The sequence below is a fragment of the Canis lupus genome, chromosome 25, assembly GCF_048164855.1.
Source record: "Canis lupus baileyi chromosome 25, mCanLup2.hap1, whole genome shotgun sequence".
NCBI lineage: Eukaryota > Metazoa > Chordata > Mammalia > Carnivora > Canidae > Canis > Canis lupus.
The window spans coordinates 18700971-18712530 of NC_132862.1; the positions used below are offsets into that span (position 1 = coordinate 18700971).

Genomic DNA, 11560 nt, shown 5'->3' on the forward strand with positions numbered 1-11560 from the left:
TGCTCAATGGGGAGTCTACTTCTCCATCTCCCTCAGCCTCTCCCCTGGCTTGTGCTTTCTCTCTCTCTAAAATAAATCAATAAAATTTTTTTTTTTTAAAGATTTTAACTAACTAGTTGCTTTAACTAATAAATCAAATAGCCATTTTAAAGTGGCTAGATTGGGGTGCTTGGGTGGCTTAATTAGTTAAGCATCTGACTCGTGATCTCAGGGTTGTGAGTGCAAGCCCCACACTGGGCTCCGCACTGGGTATGGAGTCTACTTAAAATAAATTAACTAATTAATCAATCAATCAGTTAATTAAGTGGTAGATCTATGAAGGAAGCAGGTGGGCCTGTGACCTAATAATCGCAGTTACAGTGTGTTAGCACTTTTATATATGATTTACACATATTAAGTAATTTAATCTTCTCAACATATAGGTCATACAGGAAAGCTATGGTCGTTGTCTCCATTTTACAGTTGAAAAAAACTGAGACTCAGAGGTTACATAACTTGTTTAAGGTCACAGAGGGTAAAAGACGGAGCCAGGATTTAAATTCAGGTTCTTAATTTCTATCCTAAACTCTCATCTCTGTTGATATAAATTAACCCAAGAGATACATTCTTCAGGTTTATTTTAGGAGCTCTTTAAAGGTATAGTTTCTTATTGTTTGCTTATTTCTCTTAAAACAGAAATGGAGGAGGGACGGGCCAGATTCTATTTACTTTATAAATCTGTTCATCAATGAAAATGGCAAAGAGCATTAAAATATACACAGATACTTAGTTTTGTAATTGAAGCAACTCTCTTAGCCTTTAGCTTTATTTAAGGTGATCATTCTTTTTTTTTTTTTTTTTTAATTTATTTTTTATTGGTGTTCAATTTACTAACATACAGAATAACACCCAGTGCCCGTCACCCATTCACTCCCACCCCCCGCCCTCCTCCCTTTCTACCACCCCTAGTTCGTTTCCCAGAGTTAGCAGTCTTTACGTTCTGTCTCCCTTTCTGATATTTCCCACCCATTTCTTCTCCCTTCCCTTATTTTCCCTTTCACTATTATTTATATTCCCCAAATGAATGAGAACATATAATGTTTGTCCTTCTCCGACTGACTTACTTCACTCAGCATAATACCCTCCAGTTCCATCCACGTTGAAGCAAATGGTGGGTATTTGTCATTTCTAATAGCTGAGGAATATTCCATTGTATACATAAACCACATCTTCTTTATCCATTCATCTTTCGTTGGACACCGAGGCTCCTTCCACAGTTTGGCTATCGTGGCCATTGCTGCTATAAACATCGGGGTGCAGGTGTCCCGGCGTTTCATTGCATTTGTATCTTTGGGGTAAATCCCCAACAGTGCAATTGCTGGGTCGTAGGGCAGGTATATTTTTAACTGTTTGAGGAACCTCCACACAGTTTTCCAGAGTGGCTGCACCAGTTCACATTCCCACCAACAGTGTAAGAGGGTTCCCTTTTCTCCGCATCCTCTCCAACATTTGTTGTTTCCTGCCTTGTTAATTTTCCCCATTCTCACTGGTGTGAGGTGGTATCTCATTGTGGTTTTGATTTGTATTTCCCTGATGGCAAGTGATGCAGAACATTTTCTCATATGCATGTTGGCCATGTCTATGTCTTCCTCTGTGAGATTTCTGTTCATGTCTTTTGCCCATTTCATGATTGGATTGTTTGTTTCTTTGCTGTTGAGTTTAATAAGTTCTTTATAGATCTTGGAAACTAGCCCTTTATCTGATATGTCATTTGCAAATATCTTCTCCCATTCTGTAGGTTGTCTTTGAGTTTTGTTGACTGTATCCTTTGCTGTGCAAAAGCTTCTTATCTTGATGAAGTCCCAATAGTTCATTTTTGCTTTTGTTTCTTTTGCCTTCGTGGATGTATCTTGCAAGAAGTTACTATGGCCGAGTTCAAAAAGGGTGTTGCCTGTGTTCTTCTCTAGGATTTTGATGGAATCTTGTCTCACATTTAGATCTTTCATCCATTTTGAGTTTATCTTTGTGTATGGTGCAAGAGAGTGGTCTAGTTTCATTCTTCTGCATGTGGATGTCCAATTTTCCCAGCACCATTTATTGAAGAGACTGTCTTTCTTCCAATGGATAGTCTTTCCTCCTTTATCGAATATTAGTTGCCCATAAAGTTCAGGGTCCACTTCTGGATTCTCTATTCTGTTCCACTGATCTATGTGTCTGTTTTTGTGCCAGTACCACACTGTCTTGATGACCACAGCTTTGTAGTACAACCTGAAATCTGGCATTGTGATGCCCCCAGATATGGTTTTCTGTTTTAAAATTCCCCTGGCTATTCGGGGTCTTTTCTGATTCCACACAAATCTTAAAATAATTTGTTCTAACTCTCTGAAGAAAGTCCATGGTATTTTGATAGGGATTGCATTAAACGTGTATATTGCCCTGGGTAACATTGACATTTTCACAATATTAATTCTGCCAATCCATGAGCATGGAATATTTTTCCATCTCTTTGTGTCTTCCTCAATTTCTTTCAGAAGTGTTCTATAGTTTTGAGGGTATAGATCCTTTACATCTTTGGTGAGGTTTATTCCTAGGTATCTTATGCTTTTGGGTGCAATTGTAAATGGGATTGACTCCTTAATTTCTCTTTCTTCAGTCTCATTGTTAGTGTATAGAAATGCCACTGACTTCTGGGCATTGATTTTGTATCCTGCCACGCTACCGAATTGCTGTATGAGTTCTAGCAATCTTGGGGTGGAGACTTTTGGGTTTTCTATGTAGAGTATCATGTCATCGGCGAAGAGGGAGAGTTTGACTTCTTCTTTGCCAATTTGAATGCCTTTAATGTCTTTTTGTTGTCTGATTGCTGAGGCTAGGACTTCCAGTACTATGTTGAACAGCAGTGGTGAGAGTGGACATCCCTGTCTTGTTCCTGATCTTAGGGGAAAGGCTCCTAGTGCTTCCCCATTGAGAATGATATTTGCTGTGGGCTTTTCATAGATGGCTTTTAAGATGTCGAGGAATGTTCCCTCTATCCCTACACTCTGAAGAGTTTTGATCAGGAATGGATGCTGTATTTTGTCAAATGCTTTCTCTGCATCCAATGAGAGGATCATATGGTTCTTGGTTTTTCTCTTGCTGATATGATGAATCACATTGATTGTTTTACGGGTGTTGAACCAGCCTTGTGTCCCAGGGATAAATCCTACTTGGTCATGGTGAATAATTTTCTTAATGTACTGTTGGATCCTATTGGCCAGTATCTTGTTGAGAATTTTTGCATCCATGTTCATCAGGGATATTGGTCTGTAATTCTCCTTTTTGGTGGGGTCTTTGTCTGGCTTTGGAATTAAGGTGATGCTGGCTTCATAGAACGAATTTGGAAGTACTCCATCTCTTTCTATCTTTCCAAACAGCTTTAGGAGAATAGGTATGATTTCTTCTTTAAACGTTTGATAAAATTCCCCTGGGAAGCCATCTGGCCCTGGACTCTTGTGTCTTGGGAGGTTTTTGATGACTGCTTCAATTTCCTCCCTGGTTATTGGCCTGTTCAGGTTTTCTATTTCTTCCTGTTCCAGTTTTGGTAGTTTGTGGCTTTCCAGGAATGCGTCCATTTCTTCTAGATTGCCTAATTTATTGGCGTATAGCTGTTCATAATATGTTTTTAAAATCGTTTGTATTTCCTTGGTGTTGGTAGTGATCTCTCCTTTCTCATTCATGATTTTATTAATTTGAGTCTTCTCTCTCTTCTTTTTAATAAGGCTGGCTAATGGTTTATCTATCTTATTAATTCTTTCAAAGAACCAACTCCTGGTTCTGTTGATCTGTTCCACAGTTCTTCTGGTCTCGATTTCGTTGAGTTCTGCTCGAATCTTTATTAACTCCCTTCTTCTCTTGGGTGTAGGATCTATTTGCTGTTTTTTCTCTAGCTCCTTTATGTGTAAGGTTAGCTTTTGTATTTGAGTTCTTTCCAGTTTTTGAATGGATGCTTGTATTGCGATGTATTTCCCCCTTAGGACTGCTTTTGCTGCATCCCAAAGATTTTGAACGGTTGTATCTTCATTCTCATTAGTTTCCATGAATCTTTTTAATTCTTCCTTAATTTCCTGGTTGACCCTTTTATCTTTTAGCAGGATGGTCCTTAACCTCCACGTGTTTGAGGTCCTTCCAAACTTCTTGTTGTGATTTAGTTCTAATTTCAAGGCATTATGGTCCGAGAATATGCAGGGGACAATCCCAATCTTTTGGTATCGGTTCAGACCCGATTTGTGTCCCAATATGTGGTCTATTCTGGAGAAAGTTCCATGTGCGCTTGAGAAGAATGTGTATTCAGTTGAGTTTGGATGTAAAGTTCTGTAGATATCTGTGAAATCCATCTGGTCCAGTGTATCATTTAAAGCTCTCGTTTCTTTGGAGATGTTGTGCTTAGAAGACCTATCGAGTATAGAAAGAGCTAGATTGAAGTCACCAAGTATAAGTGTATTATTATCTAAGTATTTCTTCACTTTGGTTAATAATTGATTTATATATTTGGCAGCTCCCACATTCGGAGCATATATATTGAGGATTGTTAAGTCCTCTTGTTGAATAGATCCTTTAAGTATGATATAGTGTCCCTCTTCATCTCTCACTACAGTCTTTGGGGTAAATTTTAGTTTATCTGATATAAGGATGGCTACCCCTGCTTTCTTTTGAGGACCATTCGAATGGTAAATGGTTCTCCAACCTTTTATTTTCAGGCTGTAGGTGTCCTTCTGTCTAAAATGAGTCTCTTGTAGACAGCAAATAGATGGGTCCTGCTTTTTTATCCAGTCTGAAACCCTGCGCCTTTTGATGGGGTCATTAAGCCCGTTCACATTCAGAGTTACTATTGAGAGATATGAGTTTAGTGTCATCATGATATCTATTCAGTCTTTGTTTTTGTGGACTGTTCCACTGAACTTCTTCTTAAAGGGGAATTTTAAGAGTCCCCCTTAAAATTTCTTGCAGAGCTGGTTTGGAGGTCACATATTCTTTCAGTTGCTGCCTGTCTTGGAAGCTCTTTATCTCTCCTTCCATTTTGAATGAGAGCCTTGCTGGATAAAGTATTCTTGGTTGCATGTTCTTCTCATTGAGGACCCTGAATATATCCTGCCAGCCCTTTCTGGCCTGCCAGGTCTCTGTGGAGAGGTCTGCTGTTACCCTAATACTCCTCCCCATAAAAGTCAGGGATTTCTTGTCTCTTGCTGCTTTAAGGATCTTCTCCTTATCTTTGGAATTTGCAAGCTTCACAATTAAATGTCGAGGTGTTGAACGGTTTTTATTGATTTTAGGGGGGGATCTCTCTATTTCCTGGATCTGAATGCCTGTTTCCCTTCCCAGATTAGGAAAGTTTTCAGCTAGAATTTGTTCAAATACATATTCTGGCCCTCTGTCCCTTTCGGCGCCCTCGGGAACCTCAATTAAACGTAGGTTTTTCTTCCTCAGGCTGTCGTTTATTTCCCTTAATCTATCTTCATGGTCTTTTAATTGTTTGTCTCTTTTTTCCTCAGTTTCCCTCTTTGCTATCAACTTGTTTTCTATGTCACTCACTCGTTCTTCCACCTCGTTAACCCTCGTCGTTAGGACTTCTAGTTTGGATTGCATCTCATTCAATTGATTTTTAATTTCTGCCTGATTAGCTCTAAATTCTGCAGTCATGAAGTCTCTTGAGTCCTTTATACTTTTTTCTAGAGCCACCAGTAGCTGTATAATAGTGCTTCTGAATTGGCTTTCTGACATTGAATTGTAATCCAGATTTTGTAACTCTGTGGGAGAGAGGACTGTTTCTGATTCTTTCTTTTGAGGTGAGGTTTTCCTTCTAGTCATTTTGCTCAGTGCAGAGTGGCCAAAAGCAAGTTGTATTGGGAAAAAGAGAAAAAGAGAGGAGAGAAAGAAGGAAAGAAAAGAGAAAGAGAAAAAAAAGGGAAGAGAAAAAAAAAACGAAAGAAAAAAAAAGAAAAAGAGAAAGAAAAAGAAAGGAGAAAAAAAAGGGGGGGTGGGGGAGGAAACAAATCAAAAAGCAAAACAAAACAAAAAAACAAAAAAACAAAACAAAAAAAAAGAACCACCGGGGAGTATCTTCTGATTCTGTGTACTTTAAGTCCCTTGGCTTCTCCTGGAAGTTGTCCGTCTAGCTGGTGTTCTGGGGGAGGGGCCTGTTGTGCTGATTTTCAGGTGTTAGCAGTTGGGGGAGCTGCTGTGCCCCTGCCTGGTGCAGGGCTCAGTGGGGGTTGTTTACCCCGTGAGGCCGCAGGAGGAACAGCCCCAGTGGCGGGGCAGCTCTGGAAACCTGGATTCAGCTCCGGCAGGAACTCCGTCTACAGGGCCTGGAGGCTCCGGGCGGGGCCGCTGATCTGCTCAGCTGGGGCAGGAGCGTCCTCGCTGTCCTGGGCCCTCCCGGCCTCTGCCTGTCCCGGGGGAGGCGGGATCCTGGGCTGTGTCCCGGCGCCCTGTGCTCCGGGGCCTGCGCTGGTGGATTCGCGCTCCCGGGCCGCGCAGCCCCCTCCGCGGAGCCGCCGCCCGAGCCCCCCGAGCTGCTCCGGGTCCCCCGTGCGCGCTGCAGCCCTTAGGGAGCTCGGCGCACTCTCCTGGGTGCGGAGTTGCTGTTACTGTCCCGGGGAGCCCGAGGGCATCCCCGCCCTCCTGGGTCCTGCTCCACCTCCCTGGAGCCCCTTTCCGCCCGGGAAGGTCGGTGCAGCTCCTGCGTCTCCGGGACGGGGCTCTCCTGTCCTGGGGACACTCGCCCCGGCCTCAGCCCGGCTCCTCGCGGGCCCCTCCCCCTTGGAGGCCTTTGTTTCTTTACTTTTTTTTCCCCGTCTTCCTACCTTGATAGAAGCGCGAACTGTTCTCACTGTTGCATTCCAGCTGGTCTCTCTTTAAATCTCAGGCCGAATTCATAGATTTTCAGGATAATTTGAAGGTTTTCTAGGTAGTTTGGTGGAGACAGGTGATTTGGGGACCCTACTCTTCCGCCATCTTGCTCCTCCCCCCCTAAGGTGATCATTCTTAACTCTTAAATTAAGACCCAGTGGTGAGCATCCTAGTGATGTAAAACAACCTGCAAAATATTACAAATATGCCTCACAGATGTTACATTTAATGGGATACACATTTCCAGACCAAAAGAAGTATTTGAGAGTTAAGTAAATCTCTTCAGACATTTGAAGACCTTGTGGCAAAAGAAAAAGGAAGGCTTTTTAATGATTGAAACCATCCCCTAGGAAAATGGATGTCCTCAAGGAAGAAATGAGCGTCCTGTTACTGCAAGAATTTCAGCATAGGCCGAATAACCAGGCTAATGATATTGTGAAAGGTGATACTACTAGGGCTGAGCTGAGTGGGAAAACACTAAATTCTAAGATTCTGTGATTATTAAAAAAATATTCTTAAAAACTCCCATCTATAGAGAAAAGGCCAAAGCAGTTTTCATGCAGGTCAAGGCCAGTGAGAAATGATGCACTATAATAAAATCACCTGGATTCCCTGCAGGCATCCTCAGTCTCTGTAAGCAAATTACACATTTCAGTTTCCTCCACTTCCAAATCATCAGTTTTGGAAAATAATTGAAATAAACGGGAACACCTGCGAGCTAGAAGTGTCCAGTTTCATTGTGTTAACCATTTACATTCTCACGTATGAAGAAAGTGGTTGCCACCATCCTGTAGCATTAAACATGGGTTCTCATTTCTCAACCTGAAGATGTTTTTTATCTATTTAGAGCTATAAAGCAGCCGTGGAGCTAAATCCAGATCAAGCACAGGCCTGGATGAACATGGGTGGAATCCAACACATCAAGGTAGGAGAGTAATGCCCTTCCATGTAGATGGGTTTTTCTTTGCATTTTTTCTTTCTGTCTTCTCTCAAAAGATTGAGAAAATATTGTTAATTCCCTCTGTGAATTATTTAAATGCCAAAACCCATAGGTGTTTAAAAGTGAAACTAGGGCAGTTTATGTTCACTTTGTATTATCTACATATTGAATGTCATGAAGTCACTTGAAAACTAAATCTATACAAATTAAATGCAATGATTTTATGGAACATAAAGAAAATCATATATACTTAAGAGAAATATCGTACAGCAAATAAAATTTGCTTATATGAACTAAGCCTTGTTGGAACTTCCTGTAGGTCATTGTCCTACAACTTAACTCATGGTCAAGACCACAGTGTTAATTTAAATATTACTTGATTATTTCTTGTAACCAGTGTATCTTTTACTCCCTAGTCATTTACTGAAACATAAGGTTGTTCTTGGGTTTGATTCTTGGTTTTTGTTTTTCCAAAAGAAAAAGCTACCTTTGAGCAAATCATTAAGAATGACCCTTGGGAAGACTGCTGTCTATAAGCAATGAGCTCAAGAACTCACTGTCACTCATTCATTCATTCATTCATTCATCTATTCATTTGACAAACATTTATACAGAGCATGTTATGTGCCAAGTACTCTTTCTTCAGACACTAGGAATAGAATAGAACACTAAACAAGAAAGGCTGAACTTCCTGTCTTCATGGAGCTAACATTTAGTAAGGGAGACAGGCAATAAATAAATAGACACATACATGTATGTATATATACATAAACATACCATGGTGCAATGGAGAAAGAGAGAGGGAAAGAAGATAGGAAGTGCCATGTGGTAAGGACTAAAATTTAAACTTAAGGTGATTAGAGAAGGCCTCACTTTAAAAAGTGATTTTGAGTAGAGACCTGAAAGGAACAAGCCATGTGGCAAAACAAGAAAAGAGCATGTGCAAAGGACCTGAGGTTTGAGAGTACTTGCTGTGTTTGAAGAACAGGGAGGAGGCAAATTAGATAATATGGTAAAAGTCAGGGTCAAGAAGCCACAGGGCCAGATTGTGAGAGCCTTAAAGGGGAGTGTAGGGTCTTCAGCTCTTATGCCATGCCAGACAGATGTGTTAGGGAGAAATGCCATGGTCTGACATGTTTTAAAGGATAACTCTTGTTTAGCTAACCTATTTCCAGGCTTCTATCAATCTTTATATTGATAAAATAGCAATATAGTGATTATCATTTGAACAAAAGTCTAATAAGGTTTACTATTAATTGGAAACTGCTCACTCTCAGAAACACAACAAAATACAAAGGTGACTCGTGATTAGATAGCCAGAAGCAGATAATGGATTAGTTATGATGTGAATGCCAGCCATGCTCTAATAGAGGGACAAACATGACATTTATCAGAGCAGAATAACCTGAGCTCTGACTTTAATGATCTTCTCAAATGTCCAGCAATATGAAGTTACTTTTTTTTTTTTAAGATTTTATTGATTTATTCATGAGAGACAGACAAAGAGAGAGAGGCAGAGACACAGGCAGAGGGAAAAGCAGGCCCCATGCAAGGAGCCCGATGTGGAACTCGATCCCGGGTCTCCAGGATCACACCCTGGGCTGAAGGCAGCGCTAAACTGCTGAGCCACCCAGGCTACCCTGAACTGAACTTACTTTTAAAATAGTAATATAATTTTAAATATTTAAATAGTTTGTTAAATAGTTATTTTTTTTTTAGTTTTTTTAATTGGAGTTCAATTTGCCAACATTTAGCATAACGCCCAGTGCTCATCCCTCCAAGTGCCCCGCTCAGTGCCTATCACCCAGTCACCCCAACCCCCCAAATAGTTATATTTTAAAATAATATGCTCAATATATTTTTAGATGGCATGTGCCTTCATTTAAAGCAATAGGTCTGGTTGTTAATTTAAAAATAAGTAGGGGTGCTATGTGGTGAAGTTGTTTAAGCAGCCAACTCTTGGTTTCAGCTCAGGTAGTGATCTCAGGGTTGTGAAATCAAGCCCCATGTTGGGCTCAGCGTGGAGTCTGCTTAGGATTCTCTCTCCATCTCCCTCTGACCCTCCCGCTCATGCTCTCTCTCTCTCTCTCTCACTTCCTCTCAAATAAATAAATTAATCTTTTTTAAAAAAAAGATATAATAAGTACATTCAAGACTATCCAAAAAAGCTGGAAATATAGGAAAAATAGTACATTCATTGAACTCTCAGATTAACATGTAAATTCAATGCTTTAAATGTAGAGGTACTTGCCCTGATAAGTGTCTGGAGGTTAAAGAAGGATCTATTGAGTGTTACTTTAATGTTACAAACACTAAGGACGCCAGGGTGGCTCAGTAGTTGAGCGTCTGCCTTCAGCTCAGTGCCTGATCCTGGAGTCCCGGGATCGAGTCCCACATCGGGCTCCCTGCATGGAGTCTGCTTCTCTCTCTGCCTATATCTCTGCCTCTCTCTGTGTCTCTCATGAATAAATAAATAAAATAATTTTTAAAAAATGTTACAAACACTGATTAAAAATTAGTTTATGCAGTTTTTCATCTTTGCAAACATTATATATGAGATTGAACAGTATAAAATTGCTATGTTTGGAGTTGAAAAATCATCTACTATCAGTGAATTCATGTGATACAATCCAATATAAATATATAAACCAGGCACATAACTTGGATGTGGCACCATTAGGATGCAAGATTATTATTATTGGGTCCTAAAGAGCCATCATTAATTTTCCATCCTTTGTATTGCCAGCTAGTGTGCACATCAGCTGTGTTAGCTCATTCCAGGCTTCACATCCTTCCCCGAGCCTGGGTGTAGCTTAGGATACTGAGGGCTGTGGCAAGGTTGGAAGCTACAATAAAGCTTTGCAAGGAGGTGGCATGAAGAGATGAGAAGGGAGTTGCCCCTTGCTTATACTGCTTAGTAATAAAAGATAATTATTATGAAGCTTTATAAAGGATGAAATGGATAGACCAAAAAAGCTAAAATAACTTTTTTTTTTTTTTTAAACAAAGAGTCACATCAATTGGGCCATACCACAAAGTACTATTTTTAGTACTGTCCCTATGTGCATTTTCTAGAATGGCATCGTGCAGTAGAACTCTGATGTCAGAAATGTTCTATATCTGCTCTGTCCAAGGCAGCAGCCACTAGCCCCTGTTGCTGATATGCCCTTAAAATATGGTTGGTACAGCTGAGCAACTGAACTCTTAATTTATCATAATTGATTTCAATTTGAATAGCTATGTGGCATGGTGGCTATCATAATAGATAGCACATTTCTAAAATTAGAGAACTCAGATTCCCTATCTTAGCATCTCAGAATTGGGGGCATTGAATCAAGGGATATAACTTTAAAAAAAATACAGCTTCTAGTTTAATCAAGTAAAGAGCAATTCGAGTGAGAGAAGATAACTCCAGCAGTAGATTTTACGTGAAAGAAAGCTGATAATCAGAGAAGGAAATGCCAAGGCACCGAGCTGAGGCCTAAATTCAGATAAAACTGAGCAGAACAATTTCAAAGTCAACTGTGATACAGTTTGAGAGCACTCTAAGGGCAACAAATGTTTAGTTGTCTACAGGTGTGTGCTAAACCTAATAAACATCACAAGATACTTGGAGGATAAATGCTGGAGTTGAAAAAAAAAATAATTGAATGTAGCAAATCCAGGTTCTCACTTGTTCAGAATTCTGTTTAGCCTCTCATGAGAATCAGGGTTAATAACCAGAAGTGTTTCCCTTTGTGCGTGTGTCAGAGC

At 40.3% G+C, this 11560-nt stretch overlaps 1 protein-coding gene across 1 annotated transcript in view; it reads left to right on the forward strand.

The window, feature by feature from the left end:
• Nucleotides 1-11560, forward strand: part of TMTC1 (transmembrane O-mannosyltransferase targeting cadherins 1) — a 273784-nt gene that overhangs the window by 257616 nt on the left and 4608 nt on the right. Inside the window, exon 19 of the mRNA XM_072798473.1 lies at nt 7715-7792. Within this exon, the coding sequence (XP_072654574.1) occupies nt 7715-7792 (78 nt within the window). The remainder of the gene's footprint in view (nt 1-7714; nt 7793-11560) is intronic.